We start from the raw sequence: 25,322 nt of genomic DNA on the forward strand, positions 1-25,322 counted from the left end.
TGAGGAGGTAATCGCTGCCACGGAAGCCTACTTTTCAGACCTCGAGTATTTTTCAGTCGGGTTAAAGAAGTTGGAGCATCGCTGGGCCAAGTGTATCGAACTAAAAGGAGACTATGTTGAAAAATAAAACGCCACTTTTCCAAAATTTTCGTTTTTCTTTTGTAGGCTACGTACTTATCGGACCACCCTCGTAGATTAAATAGAATTTTCTCTTTTTATCGAGTCTGTATAAAAATAAAATTTTTCACCATAAAGGGTTTTAATAGGAATTCATATAAATTTTCCCAGTTTATTTTCATTAAAAACGGAAGTTGTAACGTCTATAATTTAATTAAAATTAAATACCTACCGGGCCGGTCTCACGTAGCAAAACGTAATCCCGCAAAGAGCTGTAATTATGTTAGCCATTACTTGATCTCGGTTAAATTAATATATTGTAGCGGTCTAAATCCCCTTTACAATATTTTCTTTCAAAACATAAACATTTGATAAAACTCAACTAATTTTCTACTGTGAAAATTCATGTTAATTTTTCAATTTGTCGTGTATTAAAAATAGGGGTTGCAACCCCCAAAAGTCAAACACATCCGAGTTTGTTTTATTTTTTATAAGGATTATTGCCCATTTTGTTTTAGTAAAAAATATTGACTAGAAGAAAAGTTATTTGAAAAAGTACATTACGGTACAAGTGCGGGAAGGAGGCGATTCTCGCACGCGCGAGGATTACCGGTAACGCGCGTGCATGATCGCATACTTTTCGCACGCGTATCGTACACTATTTTTTCACACAAGATGCGGGACGTTCGGACAGTTGCCAATAATAGAAAGTACGAGTATGACTAATTAGTATTTTTGAGATTAAAGGTTTTTTTAATAAAATAGTACATTACGTAACGCGTGCGGGATATCACATACTTCACGCACAAGTTACGTACGCTATTTTTTCACATACGAGGTTTGTTCAAAAAGTAAGGTGACTTTGTATTTTTAAGAAAAAATATTTATTTATTTATCAATATTTATGTTGTTCCCTTCAAAGTAATCCCCCTCAGATACAATACACTTATGCCAACGGTTTTTCCAATCCTCAAAGCACTTCTTATAAGCATTTTTCGGTATAACCTTGAGCTCTTCCAGCGATGCAGTCTTTATCTCTTCAATCGTTGCAAATCTCCGTCCTTACATAGGTCTGTTTAGTTTTGGGAACAAGAAAAAGTCACATGGGACCAAATCCGGTGAATATGGTGGCTGAGGCATGATTGTGGTGTTGTTTTTGGACAAAAAATCTCTCACAAGCAAAGATGAGTGAGCAGGGGCATTATCGTGATGCAAGAGCCATGAATTGTTTTTCCACAATTCTGGGCGTTTTCTTCGTATTGCTTCTCGCAAACGGCGCATAACTTGAAGATAATACTGTTTATTGATCGTACGTCCATATGGTAAGAACTCCTGATGCACCACGCCATGGTAATCGAAGAAAACAGTGAGCAAAACTTTGACATTTGATCGAACTTGGCGTGCTTTTATCGGTCTTGGCTCATCTGGGCTGTTCCATTGGGACGATTGGACTTTGGTTTCGATATCATAACCATATACCCATGATTCGTCACCAGTTATAACCCTTTTTAAGTAAATCTGGGTCGTCGTTGACGTCATTCAACAGTTCTTGAGCGATGCTCATGCGACGGTTCTTTTGGTCAAAATTTAGCAATTTCGGAACAAACTTCGCTGACACACGTCTCATGCCCAAAACGTTAGAAAAAATTTCATGGCACGAGCCAAGCGATATACCAACATCCTCAGCAACTTCTCTGATAGTTATTCGACGATGTCCAGAACAATTTTCTTCACTGCTTCAACGTTTTCATCAGTTGTTGACGTGCTTGGGCGTCCAGAGCGAGGCTCGTCATTGGCATCTTCCCGGCTATCTTGGAAGAGTTTGTACCACTTGTAAACATTTTTTTTACTCAGAACAGTTTCACCGTATGCCACCGTCAACATTTCAAGTGTTTTGGAGCACTTTATTTTATTTTTTACACAAAATTTGATGCAAATCCTTTGATCCATATTTTTCGATAGCAAGAAATCGCCGAGCACGCAAAACACTTATAACCTTTACGCCTCTCACGACCAAACAAAAAATGCTATACACTTGAAACTTGGTACAGATGTTCGGGAAGAGTGTACCAACATAACAAAATAAAAAAATCGATAATCGAAAGTACGTTGCCCGTGAAATTTGAAAAGTCACCTTACTTTTGGAACACACCTCGTAAGTGCGGGAAGTTCGAGTGTAGTAGGTTTATGTGAGCAGGAAGAGAAGAAAAGGAAGTTTCGGCTGGAGTTTCCCTCGTTCATAAAAAAATATGAAAAACTTTTAAATTAGTAGTTACGAAATGAATAATTATCTCTTGAGAAATATTTCTGAATAATATTTCTTTGAGAAATCCTATTGATTTTCCCGCATTTCATCCCCATGTTAATTGTGTTTCCTAACGCTCCGTGCGGAAAATAATAGTGCTCAAATTGGGGAAACCCATACTCGTCCCGTCTTTTATAACAGGCCATTAAGCGTCCGTACATGCACAAACAAAAACCATGACGCGTGCTCCTGAACAGTCCAGCAATCTGTTTCTCAAATTCACATCACTGTCTCCTTTTATACTCTTTAGTACTCGCAATTTTCCTTATAGTCATCTCTCGTTGATTTTTTCATCCAATCGCCTTAATCCTCACTAATTTACTAATAAAGAAAAACAGATAGGGTAGTGTATCCATACACACTCGTAGCCTAAAGACGGCGAACAGATGAATTGTGAAAGCAACAGAAAATCAACTAACAACGATTATCCGTTACACATTCATTCTATTTCATTACATACTTATTGTGAGCCTTGAACTTCGGATTTTCTGCTATGCTACACATATTCTATACTTTATAAATATATAATACGTATATTGCAACGGTAGTTGATTCGAACAATCGATACGTCCGCGATTCTACATACTCGAAGTACGAGAGCGAACGTTTAGGAGAGAGAGGGGGCGCGCGCGAGTTTAATTTTCAATATAGCCTCAGCTGTTCTTCGAAAAACCGCCAAAATTTTCACTTTGTTTTTTTTTACCTTCTGCCGAAAGAAAGTTTTCTTGATTTTGGTACGTGCGTGAGTGGTGTGGAAGCGAGGAAAAGCAACTGAGTTAAGAGCGCGAGGAATTGGACGATCAGCAACCAATCGAGTAGCTAAGGCGGTGTAACGTCGGTTGACGAGACTATTCTTAGGTGCACTTTTTGGTCTATCCTTTCGGACAATAACCGGGTCGTGCGTTGCCACTATCGCGGGAAATTCTCTTTGCGGCGACGGAGCATTGAAGCTTTACCATACCACACGCTTGAAAATATAGTAATGCTTCGCGTTATTTTACCACACTCTTGGCAATAAAGTAACGTAAAAGGGAGGCTATCTAATATGTACCCGACCATACGCTTGGCAATCGAGTGTAACTATCTAAAAAAAAAGAAAAACCGTACGCGAAACTAGGAAAGGAAAGAATAAGGAAAGAAATGAACTGAAAATTAGAGAAAAACTAATGGAAAGAAGTTAGAGTTTAAATTTTTTATTTAATTTTTTTTACTCACTTTTTATACTAGTTTTCCTACATACACGGAGATCCCTTTTATAAAGTATTAGGCTGAACGGGCTGAACAGACTGAACGAACTAAAAAAAACTTGAACTAACTAAACGAATTCAAAAAAATTGCACGAACTGGAAAAATAACTGCCTAATTTTCTTAAAGAGCTTCCTTTTATGCTTTTCGCAAGAGACTCCCACTCTAAAATCCTTGTCATTTTTGGGCAGGAAGAACTCAAATTTTCTTGATTTAATTGGTTGGAAAATTTGGGGAGTGTCTCAAGCGTAAGCGAAATTCGAACCCTAATTGGCCTGGGGCGGAGTGTGCGGGAGTGACCTCATTCAAGTGTTTTGGGCCCTCTTCACACAGATGGCCCTCTATGTACTATTTTCACCTTTAATTATATAAACTAATTTTATGTAAATGTAATTATGTGTGTGGTACTCTAAGTTTACAAAAATATTATTTAATCTACAATAAAACTAAAGTACAGAACAAAAGTTAAGGATTATATTTATCTGAAAACAAACAAGATTTTAATAGTCTTAACTATTAATTAATTACCAAAAAGCCCTAAGAAATACTGAAAATCAGAGTTAATTATAATGAATATAGTTCTTAACTTTCGTTCAAGCCGTTCTTAAATTTTCTAACGCAAAGTTGAGTGTATTCAACGATTAAACACATAAAATTCGCAGTAAAAATCTTAATGAATACGGAAATATAATGAATTATTTCTATATTTCTACATTTATATAAAAAATTCTTATGTTTTCACTCCTGATATTTGATGATTTTATTTTATTAAATTTCTGATCTTAGGAGTTATCCCTGTAAATAATTACACACCTTGTTTTTCTTGTAAACGTTTCGCAATTCAATTTATTGCCACCTCAGTATACATCTGTTAAATATATAAAATGAATAATTTCAAATCAAATATAGTAATAAATTAAATATAAACCTACGTTTTTTAATATGCTTTGTACTGCAATGTTGATTAAAATAAAAATTATTTCCTCACATATATAACGTCAATATAAAATTATAACATCAATTAAATAAAACAATAATTTTTTGTCAGTACGGTATAAACACATCATGTCCAAGCAAATTAAAATAAAACTGATAGAATACGTAAGTTTATATTCATATCATAAATAAGATTTGCAAGGACATTTATTCCTTCCTAATTCCTAAGATCAGAAATTTAATAAAATAAATTTCTACATTTATATTTATGTATAAAATTAAAACTATCCGAGCAATAAACAAAAACTATTAATCAAAATAGTCCTTGTTACTTACTTGAATGTTACTTGCAATAGATAAGTCTCGCATATTTTTAAGAGATCTGCAAGCAAATGTGCTTCCGTTAATTTAAAAGAAATTAATAAAATTGAGAATAAATTATTTAAAATAAAATAACGATATTATCGGTAAGATGCACATGTACGCTGCAGATTTCTATTTTCTAAAGATGTTCGAAATCTGGCTACTCCGGATGGCGCGGTCGTAAACTCGCTCTGATTGTTCCAAACATCGGAAAATTGTCAGATGAGCGAGTCGAAAACTGCCGTTCATAGAAAAAATTTTCTTTACTCAGCTGTACGCAATTTTTCATTCTAATTTACGAGCTAAGTGTGTGGCCTGTTTTTTTTTCCTTTTTTTTTGTTACAGCGGAATCGTCGCAGCATCACCCGGGAGAATAAATCGTTTGTCAACATCAATTACGGCTAATTGCATTTAAATTTGCAAGCGACCGTTATCGCATTCGCGTCGAGCGTTATAGTTCGCGGTAGAATTTCGAATTCTCTCTCTCTCTCTCTCTCTCTCTCTCTCTCTCTCTCTCTCTCTCTCTCTCTCTCTCTCTCTCTCTCTCTCTCTCTCTCTCCAGGATAAATTTAAATCGCGTGCACAAGTTTTTCAACCCACAGAAGACTATAACTTTTATTTTTTATAAAAAGCTTGAGTGTCATTCGTCGCATTACGAAATATGGATACCGTAAGTATTTAATTGAATGGTGTGCGAGCTGAAAGTTGAGTCTACCGCTATTAAAACTCTTGTTCGATCACTTATATGAATGGATAGTATTTATTGTATAATTTATAGGAAAATATTGGATAAATACGAAGTGAATAAAATTATAACAATTTACAATTCACAATAATCATAGATATTAATGAGGAATAGATTTCAATAAAAAATAAGCTGACAATTCGACGTCGCCACAAAGGTCGCAGTGTTAAATATATACATGTACAATTATAAAAAACTTCTTGTTTCATTGTGAGCCTTGAAAAATTAGGTTTTATGTTATTGCTTACGCACGATATTCGAGAAAGATTAGAGATATCTATAGCAGAAAGAGATAGTCAAATAGAATATATCTAGATATACTATTTGAATATCGGTGTATTAAAACCTTAAAAAAATATGCGTGAGATTTACATCTAGCCGATCATGTTATAAATAAGCGAATAGATTCAATAAAATATGGTCATTAATACATGAAATTTTTCATATATTTAAATCTAAAATATTTTTAATAAAGTTTTCCATACCTAATATTGCAGAGTTTAGTCTTGCACAGACAGTTTCCCTTTGCAAAGGATCCAACTGCCATCCTACAGGAGAATTCCATGGATTAGAATAAGCAAGCAAACTGAATGCATCACGTAACATTCTTTTGTTATTTTCATTTTTGCCATGTTTTTGTCGCAGTTGCATTGATTGTGCATATAACTGCCTTCCAAAATCTAGCATCTTCTCAATAGCATGTTTATTACCACCACATAATTGCTTATATTTGTTGCATGTATTATTTGAAAAGTCATAACTATTTTGAACATTTTGAATGCTCTGATCGATATCTGTAATATATGATTTAAAATAATTACTTTATTATACTAAAAATATCATTTACATCACATAAAATCAAATATTCTATTTATAGAAATATGTATTCTAATATATATTAAAAATGTCAAATAATAGTGTAGTGTAACGGGGTTTGTACCGTTTAATTAATTTATTCGCGCGATCGTACTGAAAGGCGCGCGTAATTACCTACGTCAGACACGAAAATCGGAGAGAAGGAGGGAACGGGTGTCAGTCAACCAACTAACTACAGATATGAGAAGAACACTTCGAAAGTACTGTTAACATCACAGACGAGAACTTTTATTATCTCTTAATATTACATCTCATTCGGCCCGCGTGTTTTTGTTTACATGCCGAGCGCACGACAACAACATGCAGTGTCGGATCGCTCTACGCTCTTTGTTTGCCGAGATGTTACATGCACGCTTTTTGTCGAATCGAGGTATTAGTCGCGTAGCAATTATATCGCGACCGCGAAATTAAGCTGGCCAGCTTACCTTTATTTTGCAGACGTACGAAGCAGAAAAAAAACGATTCGCACTCTCACTGAGGGAAAGTCTGTCTTTAATGTGCGGAAGCTCGCGTTTTCGGTTTCGCCCTCGCTGGCGAAACTCCTCACACGCGCACTCTCACGCACGCTTTCCAGGCAGGCGAAGGCACCGCTGTCGCAGCTCCGACTCGGCTCGAATCGGCACTCCGGTAAAACTCGGGGAAACGTAGCACAGCTCTGCGATCGGGTTCTAACTCTCAACTTTTGGCTCGTGTATCGGTAGCTGATTGTGCACTTTTGGCTAGGCATGTCGAGGGCCGATCCTTCACTTGCGGCTCTCCGTATCGGTAGTTAATTCTGCACTCCTGATCAGCTCCTCTCGGCACTCGGGAAAGCTCGGGAACTATCAACTATCCCACCTTGCACAGCTCAGCGACCGGATGCTAATCTTCGACTCCTGTCGGGGATATCGATAGCTGATCCTCGACTGCCTCATTTTCATACACGCGCGTTCCGTTCCGTCGCGTGCCGAATTACCTCGTCACATTTTCCCCAACCGGTAGGTGCTGCCCTCGCGGGCAGCCGCACGGTTGGGCAGTTAGCGCTAATAAGACGTTTACCGTCACAGTAGCTATGTTCATTTTGGCCTAAAATGAGTCATCAGAATGCAAGCTGGCCCCATGACGTAATGGTACGATGGGACCTAGTCTATAACGTAATAATATGATAGGAGCTGGCATATGATGCAACTCGTATGCGGAGGAGGTAGCGGCTACATGAGGATATGGTGAGAGTTGACGGGTAATGTGATAGATACGATGGAGGTAGGGCAGGGGAGGTGGCTGATGACGCAAAGATACGGTGGCGGTGACGTCAAAATAGAATCATGGGAGCTAACGATAAACTGATAGCAGGTGATAATCTAATAATTAAAAATGTTCGCATGACGTATGCGATGGCATAGTGTAGCATGAGTGTACAGGGGCCTATAGGTCTACAAGAGCTAGCATTAGATTTAGAGAGGGAAGGACGACGATAGCATAGTGCTACAACAGAGTTAAAGACGATGTGGTCTATAGCATATGGCTGAGGAAACCCTGTAGAACTAGCGTCACTGATTCGGAGATGTTGAATGAGCAAGAGTGAGAGAGAGAGATAGATAAGCGTGGACTTTAAACTATCGTTTGACTAGTCGAGTCCACTTTAAAACCTTATAGCAGTATCAGTAACTTTATCCTGTATCTTTTTTTATTATAATAAATGAAATGATTTAATACTTGCAACGGTAGTCGATTCGATTAATCGATCTGTTCGCGATTCGGTGGCACTAGCGATGCTGGAGCGAACGACTAAGAGAGAGAAAGGGCTCGCGAGAGTTCAAAATTTCAGTTAAGCCTCAACTGTTACTTGGCTGATCACCGTAATTGCACCGGAGGGTAGGTGCACCTCCCTTTTTATACACTACGTACGAAATACTAGCGAGATACAAAATACTATTTTGTCTATCGCGACTATTATATTTGTATTCACGCCGAGCGTTAGTTTTCGAGGCAAAGTTTCAAATTCTCTCTATCTCTCTCTCTCCCAGTATTATTGTTAATTATTGGAAATTCCTATTCACGTGCGTTAGTCTTTTAAAGCCCGTTAAAGACTGTAGTTTATTAGAATTAAACGTTATTAATTTTATTCGCCGCATTACGTCATTTCGTTTCCTATTAGTTTAACGGATTACGGATTAAATTTTAAACCGATTTCATGTAGGGGATTAGGTGGAATAAGCATGAGATCAATTACATCTAAGATAGATCGAGTATCACAAATCAGGTGACTTAAAGTGAGTTCAACTCTGTTGGAAAAAAGACACTGAAACGAAAGTATCAAATGTAAAGGCGAATATACGTATACTCATACGTGCGGTTAGCTCTGTATCGTCTGAATTTGTGCTTTAATAAATTCCCATTGTACTAGCTAATCCACCCCGTTACATACTATATTTGAAATAATTGCATATCATTACAGGGAATTATAGAAAAGAAGACAATTGTATTTGCAAATTTCATTTGTATTTATTGAAAATCTATTAAAAAAATAATATGATATATATTTATACTATATTATTCTTTTTTTTCACTAATGGTATATACCACACTAATTATTTCACATCGTTTCTGATCGGATTGTATTGTTCAATTTGATCATGAAGAATTAGGCAAGCAAAAAAAAAGAGAAAAATTATTCTAAAACCAGAAAAAAGAGAAAATTCATTTTTTTACCAAATTTATGATATTTATTACAGAATAATATTAAATGAATGAAAAAAAAATATGATGTAGTTTTTCATCTTTTTAGCGTACCAGCTGTGAAAACAAAAATTTTTTAAAATCGACAAAAATAAAACAAAATAGTACAGTATTCTATTTGCAAAGACAAATATTTTTTTTTCCTCTACACTTTTTTTTTATTTTTAGAATTTACAGAGATAAAAAATGTTTAAAAAATTTTTACTTCCCGGAAAAAATGTCCGCGCGCGTCGATTTTGACAAAATAATTTTTTAACCAGGACTTTAATAATAATTTTAATAATAATTTTTTGATTTCTATTCAGATAGAGCTTGATAAAAACTAAAAAATGTTCTAACACAAATTTTTGTAAAATTTTTTTCTTGATTTGGCAAGTTTTCCAAGTTAACAAAAAATTTTCCGAATTTTCAATGTGGAATTATTGCTTGTACAAAACTAAAAGATAACACAGGCCGACAAAAAATTTTACCAAGAACCCGAGTATAGTTTTCCGAAGGTTTTTTGCGCGCTGAATCCGAATCCGAGGTCAGAATTACTCTGGTGGCTCCGGTTTTCGAGATATCCTAACCTTAAAGTGCAAAAAACGCGATTTTTGCCTATATTTGAGGTTATGTAGCAAAGAAAAGAAATTTTGTTTCAAAAAACTGTATACATCAAATTAAAGTATGAGTTTTCTTCTTTCAAATGCCGTTGAGTATGCTCGGATATCTTTTTTTTTCACGAAGTTACACAAATTTGAAATAAAAAGCACTTGGCTAACTTGCTCTACCCAGCGTCATGTGGGTGTGCCTGCTTAGGGGTTGGGAGGGCTGGTTTTAAAGGGTTGAGGAGGTATTTGGGGATGAGGCCTATCTAGATCATATTAGTACGCATACCTGTGATTAGAAAATGAGTTTTTTTATCAAAAAGCAGTTAATTAAACTTGCTCTACCCAGGGTTATGTGGGTGAGCCTGTTTAGGGGTTGGCAGGGGTGGTTTCTACCCGTAAGAGAGCATTTTGTAAATAGAAGCACGATGCTCATAATATTTTTTAGTGTTTTGTCATATTTCCAAGTTTGGTTTAAATTGGTGAGTGGCTCTTTAATATGGTTACTTGTTAGATAGCTTGGGCTGAATGATGTGGTGCTTTTTAAATTCATAAAATTTGAAATTTTCAAATTTGTGTAACTTCGTGAAAAAAAAGATATCCGAGCATACTCAACGGCATTTGAAAGAAGAAAACTCATACTTTAATTTGATGTATACAGTTTTTTGAAAAAAAATTTCTTTTCTTTGCTACATAACCTCAAATATAGGCAAAAATCGCGTTTTTTGCACTTTAAGGTTAGGATATCTCGAAAACCGGAGCCACCAGAGTAATTCTGACCTTGGATTCGGATTCAGCGCGAAAAAACCTTCGGAAAACTATACTCGGGTTCTTGGTAAAATATTTTTGTCAAATTCTGTCGGCCTGTGTAATCTATGGCATCCATGAGTTACACCATTTCAAAGCTCTTGAAAAGACCTTTCAAATGCGCCTCCGAGCGACTCTGTACGTTGTAAATTAAACTTTAGATTAAACTTTAGAAGTTACAACCGTCAACATGTCTGATTTTGAAAGAGAACATGTACTCGAGTAACTAACTGAGGCTCATAATGCCATCAGACGCAAATATCAACCAATAAAACGTGACAAAGCTGATTTAGAAAAAATATTGAATGAAACTATTAAATCTACGGTTGAATCATTGACGAAGCTTATAAAAGTAGTTACTAATAAAACTAATGCTACTATTGTACAAGTAACGAAAAAAGGAAAGAAAATCACTTTCGATAATATTTTTCATTCAAGAGCAACAGCTGACACTCCTAATAAATCTCGATAATCCAATAATACTACTAATAAATTAAATTCTACATTGCAGTCGTTTGATACTACATTCGAACCAGCTATTTCTATTGATGATGATGATGATGACGATGATGATGACGAATTTGATAAGACAGTAGAATCATCACTCGATACAACTGCTATAAATTTAAACAAAACTACTTCAAATATATCTATAGAACAGCAACGTCAGCTATTTAATGATTCCATTGTAGTAAACTATGTTTGACAATTACATGAACCTCAACAGGAAAATAATTCCTTCCAATGAAAAACGGACCTATCAAATTAATATTCAATATTTGACACCGAACATTCAACATTCAAGGGCATTACGTCTTGTCTTCATACATTCAATAAGGATTAATATCAGTTCAATATACCTAGTTTGTCTATTCAATGATTCATTTGGATGAAATGTTGCTTCGGAAGAGAAAACTATATTGGAAGGGTAGTTTTGATGGTCATCAATTAGTATCATCATGTACTTACAAAATTCTACAACTGAAATCACATTCATAACTTATCAGCTGAAGCAAGCAATTTCTTATTTAGCTGAAATGATAGACGCTAATGATGCGATAGATTTGCAGTATCATAAGGAATCTAGTAATATTCTGAAATTGCGAGTGAGATCCAGGCATTTTTAAAGAAAAACTTATAACTTTTGTATAGGCTACAAGCCTAACACGATTGGCTCGGCTGGAATTAATCGATATTGTTGTGAATGTGCTAATGGGTTGCGAACCACTGACTGTTGCTCTCATGTGGCCGCCATTATCTATTATTTATCACATGCTCGTTATCTTTCTCGAATTATTCAGCCTGCAGAACATCTTACAAAGATTTTCGAACACGACGGCGATGTTCCCGTCATAGAAGAAGATAGTGATGAGGATTGATGAATGCCTTACAGTCATAGCTTATAAAATTGATGTACATATGTAAAATTGAAATAAGTTATAAGAGCTTTTGAACTCAAAATCAATATTATTTTGTTCAAGATTGCATTACCCCAGGAAGCCAAAATAAGACTAGTTCTATGTCCTGTTATGGTTTTACCCTTTTCCAGATAGTCGATGAAGATTATTCCTTGCGAATCCCAAAAGACAGTCGCCATAACCTTCCCAGCCAAAGGAATTGTCTTCGCCTTTTTCGGAGCAGATTCCCCCTTGGTAACCCATTGTTTAGACTGTTCTTTGGTCTCAGCAGTGTAGTGATGTATCCATGTTTCATCTACAGTGATGAAACGACGCTTAAAGTCTTGCGGATTTAGCTATAACAACTGCAAACCATTCTTGCAACACTTCACGTGATCTCGTTTTTGGTCAATCGTGAGCAATCGCGGTACCCATCTAGCAGATAGCTTTTTCATGTCCAAATGTTGGTGCAAAACGTTCAGCGTCGTTTGTGCTCATATGGCCACTCCGAAAATTTTGAAACCACTTATAAACCATTCTAATCGAAGGTGCACAATCACCATAATGTTTATCAAGCTTCTGTTTAACCTCCTCAAGCGTTTTGCCTTTGAAAAAGTAATGTTTAATCAATACACGAAATTCTTTTTCGTCCATTTTTTTACAACCACTCGATTTGGCTGAAACTTGGTGTGTGCTCTTCCAAGATATGCCACTAACAGAAAATAACCTTGATACGCACTAGTAGCGCCATGTCTCTGATTTTGCACGGACTTTTCAAACGACCCTCGTATGTACAAAACAAAAGATCAAAAAGAAAACGATTTTTTCCGTAATTAATTCACAATCACAATTACTCAGACTTCAACTAACACTCGCTTACCAACCCGAAGTTATGATTAGGCGCACAGACGGGGACGATATAACAAGTACCTCCACGCGATGGTGCAACTAGGGCTCCTCGAGGGCAGCCCTTGGTAACACGTGCGGGTAAGAGGTGATCCTGACACTGTGTCGCAGGCAATACTTATCCTTAGGCTTTAACAACGGAGACACACAACGAACGAAACTATTCTGTGTAGCGTTCTGCCTTCTAAAATGAACTAACTACTATTGACAGAGAGTTCTTAAATACTCCCCACTCTCAACCACCAAATAGCCCAAAAACATAGACCGGCCCCCCGCAGCCCTCGGGTGAGACCGGGCCAGCCGCCTCAGGTTTATAACCCATGCAATGCGTCTGTCGTGCGCCTATCGAACACATGCTTCAATTCCCCAATTCAGACGTGACAAACCTGGAGAACTGTTCGCGCGAACAAAGGATAGAAATTTTTAATTACTCTGAAAAGGAATTGATGAAAACATAACTTCAGCCAATGTAGTAGCACACTAATTCACAGGCCGACAAAATTCAACGAAAGTCCTCACCCAGAAACGGAACCTTGTGTGCCCGAATGATTTTGGTGCACTCAATCCGAATCTAACATCAGAATTATTAACTCTATACATCAGATGTTCGAGATATTCTAACCTAAAAGTGCGAAAAACACAGGTTTTTTTGCTATATTCGAGGTTATGTGACAACGTGAGTAATTTTTTTTTTTTTTTTTAACGGGTAATACCACTACAAAGGAGCACTCTTACCCTTTAAAATCCATTTTTCAGATTCAAGATAGCTTTTGTTTCATCGAGATATCATTGATGGAAGTTAAGTACTCATACTTTCGCAGTTTTATAAGAACATTAAAACAGCCTATATACATATGCGAGGCTATAACCCCAATTTATAAGTCATAGATATTCATCGAAAAAATTTATACATGAGTTTTCGGGAATGCTGATCGCGAATACGAAATCAGATGTAGAAAATTTAATATGGCGGTTTAATATGGCGGACTAAAAATTTTATAAGTGATCGGAATGAATTAAAAGCATTTAAGCATGGACTTTTTGGGGTTGCTGACCATGAATATGAAGTCAGATTTTGATATTAATCCGTTAACGTCCACAGGACACATTTTTTAAGTTTGAGTTTGAATTGTTACCTCGCAATGAATTCGAACTCAAATAACTTAAAACTAACCGTACCCTATGTTTTCGAGGGTGCTTTTTCAAATGGTGATGATCAGAAGTCGAAAAATAGATTTCTAACCTCTAAAAAATCAAAATTAAAAAAAAAACGTGATTATGAAAAAAAAAATTTTTTTTTAAACTGATTTTCTGGAGCCTATACATTTTTGTATCGGTCTAAAACCGGTTAGAAAGGTGTCTTCGATATCTGAACTAAATGTTAGGATGATGACATTTATTTGAATAATTTTTCATCTAAGCAAAATGGCGGCCGAAATAAAAAAATTTTGTTCTAAACTTGATAAATTTTTTTCTCAGAAAGTATAGGTCTTAGCAAAAAATTTATAAGAATAAAAATATCTTAAAATCGGCTAAGAAATACTCTTAAATTTTTTCAAAACGTTTTGAAACAATTTTTGATTTTTGAAAAATTCAAAAAAATGAAATTTCAAAAAAGTTGAAAAAACATTTTGAAAAAATTCAAGAGCATTCCCTGATTAATTCTAAGATATTTTTGTTCTAATAAATTTTTAGTTAAACTGCATAGTTTTGAAGAAAAAATTACGTGAATTTGTAAAAAAGCACTTCTTATTTGTATAGTTGGATACAATTTAATCTTCATGCATTTCAAATCAGTTTTTTAAATTATTATTTTGATAATTAACTGTCAACGTATTGTCAGCTTCACATAATATTATACTACTTTCAGAAAATATATAAAAGAATCTTTGTATAAAATGTAAAAATATGTTATCTTTACACTAAGTAGTTTGATGATTACTAAAGCTCTAAAAATTTTTTTTATTTCTTCATTGAGTTTGAAAACAATTTTTAGTTGTTTAGATAACTTAAATAATAATTTTTTATTGCATTATTACATATTCTTATAAGAAAATAGTAAAATTATTTTATTGTGAAGTCGGAAAAATGCCACCCAAAAAACGATCAAAAAATTCTGATCAACAATATGATATTGAAACCGAAGAAAATGACGAGAATTTTGATGTCATTATGATTCCCAGTTTAGACGATTCTCAAGATTCTGAGTCTGATTCAAATTCAGAAAATGAAAATGATCACATTGATGTATGCTCATTCCTTGAAAATCTTATACCTACTACTTTATACAATCAAGTTCTTGATAGCTACTCGGAAAATCAAAAGAAGTTAGAACCAAACCATGTTTATGAGTGGTTGGATGGCGAAAAAGTTTATGGGGAAAAGTTAACAAGTGAAGTTTTTCTTTCAGAATCTGATCGTAAAAAGATCCTCGATTATTCTCTGACTGATTTGTTTAATTATTTTTTTCTGATGAATTAAAGGCATTTATAGTAGAAGCAACAGTATGCAATGGTGGTGATCTTACTCTACAAGACTTGAACACATTTTTAGGAATTATTATTTTATCGATCTTTAATTCAAGAAAAAGTCAGAGAGATTACTGGTCAAATAATCCTTTTCTAGTCTGCGAATTAGTAAAATTAGCCATGAGTCGTCAAAAATTTGAAAAAATAAAATCAGAAATAAAGCTATCAAAAAATGAAGACAAAAATGCAAATGATAGAGCTTGGCGTATACGTGTTCCTTTAGATATTTTTCGAAAAAACTGCCAACAATTTGCGATTTTTTCCACAGCTTTATCAATTGATGAATGTATGATCAAATTTTATGGTAGGACAGTCTTGAAGCAGTTTATGAAAGGTAAACCTGTACGTTTTGGTTTGAAACTGTGGGCTATTTGCAATAAAGAAGGATTTATTTTTGATTTTGATATATATTGTGGGAAAGGATCAAACCATCTCCCTTCGAAGCAGTTAGAGAATTTAAGAAATAGTGCTTTGGGTAGCCGCGTTGTTCTACAAATGCTCCAGAGGCTCCTAACAACTGTGTCACCAAGAAAGATCAGTCGTTATCACATTTTTTTTTTTTTTTTTTTTTTTTTTTCATTTATTAAACGGGTAAAAACCCAAATCAAAACATGACAAATAATAAGCATACAAAATAAAAAATAAGAAAGAATTAAAAAGATAGACAAAAAAATAAAAATACAGTATAAAAAAAAACATACATAATAAATATAAAAAGTAAAGAAAAATAGAAGTAAATAACAAAACAATAATTAAAGTAAAAATTACATAAAATAAAATAACGAAAGAAAGAAAAGGCAGCCAAAATGGGAAAAACAATATAAAAAAAAACAGAGAGCACCGAACAAACGAAAAACCAGAAGACGCGTGACAAAAGAAACAAACTAGCGAAACTCCGCTATGTCCTCACGAACGAGCTTTTTAAATGTGCCAATACAAACTGCGTGCACGTCCAATGGAGATGACAAGTTATTGATGAGATGACATGAGCGATCGACAATAGACAAATGATTAAGATTACATTTACGGGGACGAATAAAAAAGGTGTGATGACGGGCCCGGAGAATACGCGGGGGCACTATATAGAGAATGCGATTAGAAAGGGCCATCGAATTGATAAAGTTATGACAAATTTTATAAATAAATAATGCTGATTGATAGTTGATGAATGAAGTGATAGTGCAAATATGAAATGAACGTGCCACTGCAGAGTAGTCATGAGAGAAGGCATCCATACGTGGGCCGAATTTATTAGCTAAAAAACGTAAAAAGCGATGCTGAACAATCTCAAGTGATTTAGATTGATGATAAAAACGCGGCGCCCAGATGACAGACGCATAAGTAAGACGAGAGCGAATATTGGCATTATAGAGTGCAATAAGAGAGCTTGGCCTTTTGAATGCACGACATTGTCTGAACAACAGAAATAATGCCCGAGATGCCAAACGACATGACTGAATGATGTGTGAAGTGAAAGAAAGACTACCATCAAACAACACGCCAAGATCCTTAAATTCAATAACCCTACCAATAACAACATCAAGGAAATAATAGTTATGAATGTATGGCGCTTTACTACGAGAGAACGACAGAGCTGCACATTTATCAATATTCAATAAGAGCCCATTTGAAGAGCACCAATCACAGAATCTCTCCAGATCCAACTGTAATTCATAAACATCGTTAAAGGAGGAGATAACTTTAAATATTTTGGCATCATCGGCATAGAAGGAGATATAAGAGGACTTAATAACTGAGAAAGTATCATTTGCAAAAATAATAAAAAATAGAGGACCAAGGTGCGAGCCCTGTGGCACCCCAGAAGCAGCTAAGTACGAAGAAGAGACAAACTTTTGAAGTTTTACGGAGTATGATCTATGGGATAAATAAGAGAAACACCAGGAGAGGAAAGGACCATGGACGCCATAAAATGATAATTTAGCTACTAATAATTGATGATTGACACTATCAAAGGCGCTTGTGAGATCAGTATAGATAACATCTACTTGATGATCCTGATCAAAAGCATCAACAAGAAATTCTACAAACTCTGCAAGGTTAGTGACTGTGGAACGGTGGGGAACAAAACCATGCTGGGAGACATTAATAGAGCGAAGAAGGAAGGGTGATAGTTTGATGGACACCAGACGATCGAACAACTTGGAGAGGACATTCAGCTTGGCGATCGGACGGTAACTACAAATATCTCTCTTGTCACCACGCTTCTTGTACACTGGAATAACAAAAGCCTGTTTCCAGGCCGATGGAAAGGTGCCTGTACGTAAAGATAAATTCATAATATAAAGAATCGGTTGAGATAAATTATGAGCACAGTTAATAAAAAAAGTCGACGGAATCCCATCAGGCCCAGCCGCGAACGATGGTTTAAGGCCGACAAGCTCAAGCTTCACATCCTCGAGCACGAACAAAATTTCAGACAGCGCCTGTGAGTCGAAGGAAAGCCCATTAAAGCCATCCCGAAGAGAGGTTGCAGAAAAAACCGATGAGAATCGATCCGCAAATAAATTAACAATATCCTGGCCATGATGTGCAACAACATCATTAAAATACATATTATCTGGATAACCAGAGCGACCATCCTTACAATTTGCGAACTTCCAGAATTCTCCCGGATCAGACTGCAACGACTCCTCAACGTCATCAATATACCGGCCATAATCACGTAACGCAAGGCGCTTACAAGCCGTCCTGAAGATCCTGAAGTCATGCAGTGCACCACCATCCCCCGTAGCCTTAAATGTCCGATGGGCCAACTTCTTCTGAGAGACTGCTGATCTCAATTCCGCAGACATCCAATTCGGGAATTTAGCAACAAAAGAGCCCATTAGAGGTACATTGCAGCCAATAATTTCAGACAACTTTCTGTAGAAACCACCAACCACCATGTCGACATCCTGCTGGTGGCCATCAAAAAGATCATCCCAGTCAGTAGATAACAGAGATGAATTAATATTACTATAATTGGCCTTTTTGGAATTGAAGGAGGTAAGAGCACTATGAGGTAAAGAGTAAGGCGAAGTGGCTACATCGAAGTTGACATCAATGACCAAAGGCTCATGGTATCTGTCGGACGGTGCAAGCGGATCCACTGATGCACAAAGGAACGCCGGAATACTGCAAAAGGTCAAGTCAAGAGTATTTCCCGAACTATTCCGATACTGGACGAGCTGAGCACACTTAAGAGAGCCCATGCAATCCTGTAATCGTAATGCTGAATTACGAATGGCCCCACTCGCAGTAGCATCAGCCGAAAGCACACCATCAACAGCGGTCCACGAGCAACGTGGCAGATTAAAATCACCCATAACGAGAACGGCAGACCCCGGAAATCTGGCAACTGACTCCTCCAATGAACAACAATAGGAGTCCATAGATGATTCAAAAGTCACAGTTGAGAGAGAAGAAACAGGTGGCAAATAGGCAACAGACAAAATGAAGGGTGCTCCGTAATCAAGCTTGAGAATGACATGCTCCAAATTAAAGTTTACGACTTGAAGAGATTGAAAAGAGCATGCATCCTCAAGCCAAACAAGAATTCCGCCTCCTCTTGACTTGCCACTCCGAACGGCACAACGATCCAGTCTCACGAGCGAATATCCAGGAATCCTCAGCAAAGCATCCTCTACAGTGTCATCCAACCAAGATTCGGTCAGGGCAATAATGTTAAATTTCTGTGCTGAAGTAATAACGTTATGAACAAAGCAAGCAATTGATGATTTGATACTGCCGATATTTTGGTAGTAAATAGACAGTTGTTTTGAAATCTTGGCTGCATCTACGCGTTTTTTGACGAGGAAATACCGGGGATGCCATTCATAAACTTGAGTTTAAGACCATTTTCACCTGCCCGCGTTCTGGTATTTATCTCAGCAAGTGTCTCCCGTAACTGCTGTCGCTGGTGCATGGTACGATCAAGACCGCACTTCACACCAGGAGCTGATTTAAAAATATCCGGAGAGTGCCGCATGATCCATTGAACGTCAGCAGCAGAACGAAGAACAATCTTTAATGGTCTAATTCTACCATCGACCTTCTTTCCAAGGCGCAAGGTAGTCATACCAGAGGTGTCAAACTTCAAGCCAATAAGAATATGGAGTGAAAATTCTGAAAAAAGCTTTTTTGAGCTTCATTTTTGCAATTGTAGGTAAAAAAATGTGAAAATTTTCAGATTTTTTTTGAAAAACCAAAATTTTGACAGAGAATCCTTTGAGTTGGATGTCTAAAACGTCCAAAAATCGTGAACAAACTATTTTTCATTACAAATCGTATCTCTAAGAATATCAAAAATCAACTTCGCAAATCGAAGATGGCGTCAGAAAGTCAGAAAATATAATAAATTATTAACTAACTTTTTACTCAAAAAGAAATCGCTTTATGAAAAAGTTTCACTGAACAAAAAGTGTTTAGAATCATTCAAAGAATACGTGTACATTTTTCCAGGACGTTCTGGAAATTTTTCTAATTTTTCCGGAAAATGGCTAGAATAAAAAAATCGAAAGTGGCCCACAACATCTTAGGAAAATTTACACGTATTCTTCGAATGATTCTAAGCACTTTTTGTTGTATGAAACTTTTTCGTCAAGCCAATCATTTTTTAATAAAAAAATATCTAACTAATACCGTGCCCTGTTACGCATTGGCAAACGTTTGCATAACACGCATAAATACAATTCCATACTTTCTGATAAATCCATAATTGAAATTCCTCATATTTCATTCTCATTATTTTCAATTTTTTTTGTTTTCGAATGACAAATTCAGGGTGGTAGTTTCTCTCTGTTACTTCAATGTTTTTATTCCAGTCTTGATATAGAATAAATATGCCTAGAATAAGTAATCGTTCTCGAAAGTCGAAGGAGGGTTACGGTGGACTCGTTGAAACTACTGAAAATAATCAGTTCAATAAAGCTATTTATCTTCCTAATCCCGAAGATTCGGGCGAGTCCCATACCTATGATAATGATGGTGAGGATGGTGATCGTGATAGCATTATCGGATGATGAGAGTTCTAACAATGACGACATCGATTGCAATTTTTCGTCTCCCAAAATGACATATGCAAAAATTTTGTATCAATACAATTCGTCCCAAAAACAATGGGAAGACAATCACCATTACAATTGGTTTGACGGAGAAAAGCAGTATCCAGACGATGTAACTAATAAAAACTTATTATCTGAGAAGGATAAAAAAATTATTTTATCTAGCACGTCAACTGAACTATTTGTGTGTTTCTTTTCTGATGATTTGAACTACCAAATATTGCTCTTGGTTCACGTGTCGTTTTACAAATGTTACAGCACCTATTACACCACTGCACTTAAAGGAAACTAAATGAATACCATTGTTATTTTGACAATTTATTTTGCTGTCCAGATCTATTACTTCATTTAAAAAAAATTGGTCTTCGAGCCACTGGTACAGTAAGAAATAATATCATAAAAGCGACAAATGATATCAATAAGAAAGCAAAACGGGGCACCTGGTTAATAAAACACGATAACTTAAGTGGGTTAAATTTCATTACTGTAATGGATTCCAATCCTGTATCTATCCTTTCGACGGTTTCAGGAGTCACTCCAATGTCTAATGTGAGCCATTATGATAAAGAATCGAGAAGTAAATTAGCAATACCATTTCCAAATGTTTTTTGCATTTACAGCAAGTTCATGGGAGGTGTTGATTTGCATGATCAACGTGCAAATCAAGTGCGGCCAAGCATATATTCGAAGAAATGGACATGGATAATCATGAAAAGATTGGTTCAAGCTGCGGTTACAAATGCGACTGTTTTATATAATGAAGCACTTCCAAACACAGAAAAGAAAAAAGGAACGAAAGAATTTGTTTTGAGCATCAGTGAAAATTATTTGAGTAAAGGTTCTTACACAGTTATTGGAAAACATGAATTTCAATCCGCAGATACTCAACATTCTTGTCAAATCGAAAATTGCGCAACGAGAACACGATGATTATGTAAAAAATGCAATTTACACGTGTGCAAAAACTGTTCGGGAATCCCGTGTAAAAGAAAGAAAAAGTGAGAGAATTCACTATATCCGGAATATGAGTTGGTGCAGGAGTAAGGACAAGCTCTCGGGCGGTTTGGAGTCATAAACTATAGGAGAAGTGACGAGCTCTTGGTTCCGCACCCGTTGGTTTATGATAGAAGCAGATTTATATTTCACCATTTTTATGTAATAGGCATGCTATGTCACTTTTTATGTGGCCTTTGTAGGTATGCAAAAATATATTTGTCTAAAAAGACTGATTACATAGGTCTCTTGCTTATAGCCTACATTTTTTGTTGTTTCAACAAGAGTAAAACTGCTATTTTTTTATTCGAAGATGATTGGCTTGACGAAAAAGTTTCATAAAACAAAAAGTGCTTAGAATCATTCGAAGAATACGTGTAAATTTTCCTAAGATGTTGTGGGCCACTTTCGATTTTTTTATTCTAGCCATTTTCCGGAAAAATTAGAAAAATTTCCAGAACGTCCTGGAAAAATGTACACGTATTCTTTGAATGATTCTAAACACTTTTTGTTCAGTAAAATTTTTTCATAAAGCGATTTCTTTTTGAGTAAAAAGTTAGTTAATAATTTATTATATTTTCTGACTTTCTGACGCCATCTTCGATTTGCGAAGTTGATTTTTGATATTCTTAGAGATACGATTTTTAATGAAAAATAGTTTGTTCACGATTTTTGGACGTTTTAGACATCCAACTCAAAGGATTCTCTGTCAAAATTTTGGTTTTTCAAAAAAAATCTGACAATTTTCACATTTTTTTACCTACAATTGCAAAAATGAAGCTCAAAAAAGCTTTTTTCAGAATTTTCACTCCATATTCTGAAAGCTCATTGAAAAATCTATCAGAAATCATAGTTTGCATAATCATTTTTGCTCGATTTGATTCTTCTATACAGCGTTGAAAGTGGGCATGAGCAAACGTGCACATTTGACGTTAATGGGTTAAATAATTGTCTTAGTACCACAGTCAAATTTTATGACCATATAAGAAGCGTGACGTCACCTACTTATAGATATAGATATAATAATTTTTGTTGTTTAATTAAAATACTTTAATTAAGCGCAATTTCGATGAAACAAAAAAACCGTTGCAAATGCGAACATTGATTATAATTCAAATGTTATTAACTAATTGAAGTAGTTCTTTTTAGGAATTACTTCTACTAGTGATAAACTATGGATATATGTAAAATTTTATCATTCGTTTATTGTAAATATTGCCCTATTACGTTAACTAACTTTATTAGTTAATAACTTTTGACTACTCTGTAACGTCGGATCATTTAATTTAGCAAAAATGTTTTTTTTGTGTGCGTTTAACATGTAACTTAGGTTTTAATTAAGAAATGAGTATAGGGAGAGCATTCAAAGCTGAAAGAAAAAAAAAGTGAAAGTTTGAAAGTCGAAACAGATGCTCCTTTGTCGCGCACGTTCCGAATTTTATTCCGAAAAATTGAAAAGTTTGTTTTGAGTAGGTTTAGATATAGAGCAAAGGAGCAGCAGAATTGTATCCACATCCTGTTACACGATTTCTCCCAAGAGTTTCCACTTATAGAAGCTAAAAATACCAAGACCAAATAAAAATAAACCAAGACCAAAAAAAGCACGCCAAGTTCGATCAAATGTAAAGGTTTTGCTTACAGTTTTCTTTGACTGCAGAGGCGTGGTGCATCATGAGTTCTTGCCACAGGGTAGAACAGTAAACAAGGAATATTACCTGCAAGTTATGCGCAATTTGCGCGAAGCAATCCGCCAGAAACGTCCGAATTTGTGGAAAAATAAAAATTGGCTTTTGCACCATGATAACGCCCCTGCTCACACATCGTTGCTTGTGCGCGAATTTTTGGCTAAAACCAACACAGTAACGATGCCACAGGCACCGTATTCCCCAGATCTGGCCCTCTGTGATTTCTTCTTGGTCCCAAAACTGAAGAGGCCCATGAAAGGACGGCGTTTTGCCACGATTGAGGAGATAAAGACGGCATCGAAGGATGAACTAAACAAGATCACAAAAACTGATTTTTTGAAATGCTTTGAGGATTGGAAAAAGCGTTGGCACAAGTGCATTATATCCGAGGGGGATTACTTTGAAGGAGATAAAATAAAAATTGATGAATAAGTAAATTTTTTTGAGAAAAATAAAAATTCACCTTACTTTTTGATCACACCTCGTATAAGGGATATGTGTATGTTCTGGGACACAAAGGAGCCGCCCGATGAAGTAGTCACGGTAGTGACACCTTTTAATTTATGGTCAGACCCCATCCTGAGTGTCTAAAAGGCATCTGATATACCGTTGAAACCACCCGCGTGCCAGTGGGCCCCATGCTGAGTGTTTAAAGGGCATTTGATGTTCGTTTCACACCTCCCGCGTGCCGCCAATGTATAAGGGATATGTGTATGTTCTGGGACACAAGCCAATGTATAAGGGATACGTGTACGTTCTGGAACACAAAGAGGCCGCCCGATGAAGGTATCGCGGTAGTGATAACTTTTAATTTAAGGTGAGACCCCATGCTGAGTATTTAAAAGGCATTTGTTTTTCGTTTGACACCTCCCGCGTGCCAGTGGGCCCTTTCGACAGAGTGCCCCCCCCCCTCACCCACCCATCCACCTACAGAGGTTGTTAAGGTAGGATGCTGTAGAAGTCGGTAGGGTGTTTGGTAAACTATATGATGGTTTCTCTCTCTCTCTCTCTCTCTCCCTCTATCGCTCTCTTTCAGTCTCCTTCGATAGTAGGGTGCTTAAGCTGGCTGAGTGTAGGCCCTCGGAGAGGGGGTAGCGTCTCTAGCTTGCTAGACGCGTACGCCGTATAGCCTTGGAGAGGGGGTAACGCCTCTAGCTGCTTGCTAGGAGCGTGCGCCATATAGCCCTTGGAGAGGCGGTAGCGTCTCTAGCATGCTAGACGTATACGCTGTTTAGTGAGGATGCTGCTATCTCTCTCTCTCTCTCTCTCTCTCTCTATCTCACTCTCTCTCTCTCTCTCGGCCTCTTTCGATAGTAGGGCATGTGGGCCCTTGGTGAGAGGGTAGCATATAACTTGGTAAGCTATATGCTGCTCTCTCTCTCTCTTTCTCTAAGCAAGCGCTATAGTAGTTTCATTAGATTTCGGGAACGTTTCATCCTCATAGTTGATTTTATTTGAATAATAATTAATAAAACTTATAGAATTTTCGTTTAATTATTAATTTATTGTTCATTCAACTATACATTAAATATAATATAGTCTGTCTATAATCTTTATTTTCAGTAGTTGACATCGCTATATTAAAATATTGAGTTGTATTTTTATATGTAATATTGTCAACTTCATCAATACCTCCCATTTCAGATTGCTTCCATCTAGCTTTTATTCATAAAAACAATCTTTGTGCATCTGTAACGGCACATACAAAGTTACCTGGTTTATTGTAATGATATTGTAACGGTCCTACTTATGAGCTGTTTATTAAATGACTGCAAGTAGTCTAACGTATTTATCTGTTAGTCAAAACAATACATTAAGCGGCGCTACCTCACTGTTTACGCGACTGTATACAAATAAGAGTCGAGTCAAAACAAATAGCGTGACGTCACAAATAATAGACATAGATATAATGAACCATAATATTGAGAAAAATATGTTAATTATAGATAATTTGAATATAACAAAGTATCAATTATATAGATTTTAACATACAGATTCACAATATCTCATTCAATTATAAATTAACAATGAATATCAATATGTAAAGTCAA

General features: G+C 36.0%; 1 protein-coding gene across 3 annotated transcripts in view; it reads right to left on the minus strand.

Annotated features, from left to right (window-relative positions):
* Nucleotides 1-25,322, minus strand: part of LOC131675546 (ran-binding protein 10) — a 710,588-nt gene that overhangs the window by 312,369 nt on the left and 372,897 nt on the right. For all 3 annotated transcript variants that reach the window (XM_058954562.1, XM_058954563.1, XM_058954561.1), the window contains exon 6: nt 6,197-6,505. In XM_058954562.1, coding sequence (XP_058810545.1) covers nt 6,197-6,505 — 309 coding nt within the window. The remainder of the gene's footprint in view (nt 1-6,196; nt 6,506-25,322) is intronic.

The sequence above is a fragment of the Phymastichus coffea genome, unplaced genomic scaffold (genome assembly GCF_024137745.1).
Source record: "Phymastichus coffea isolate CEN01 unplaced genomic scaffold, Cenicafe_Pcof_1.1 PCOF00025, whole genome shotgun sequence".
Lineage (NCBI taxonomy): Eukaryota > Metazoa > Arthropoda > Insecta > Hymenoptera > Eulophidae > Phymastichus > Phymastichus coffea.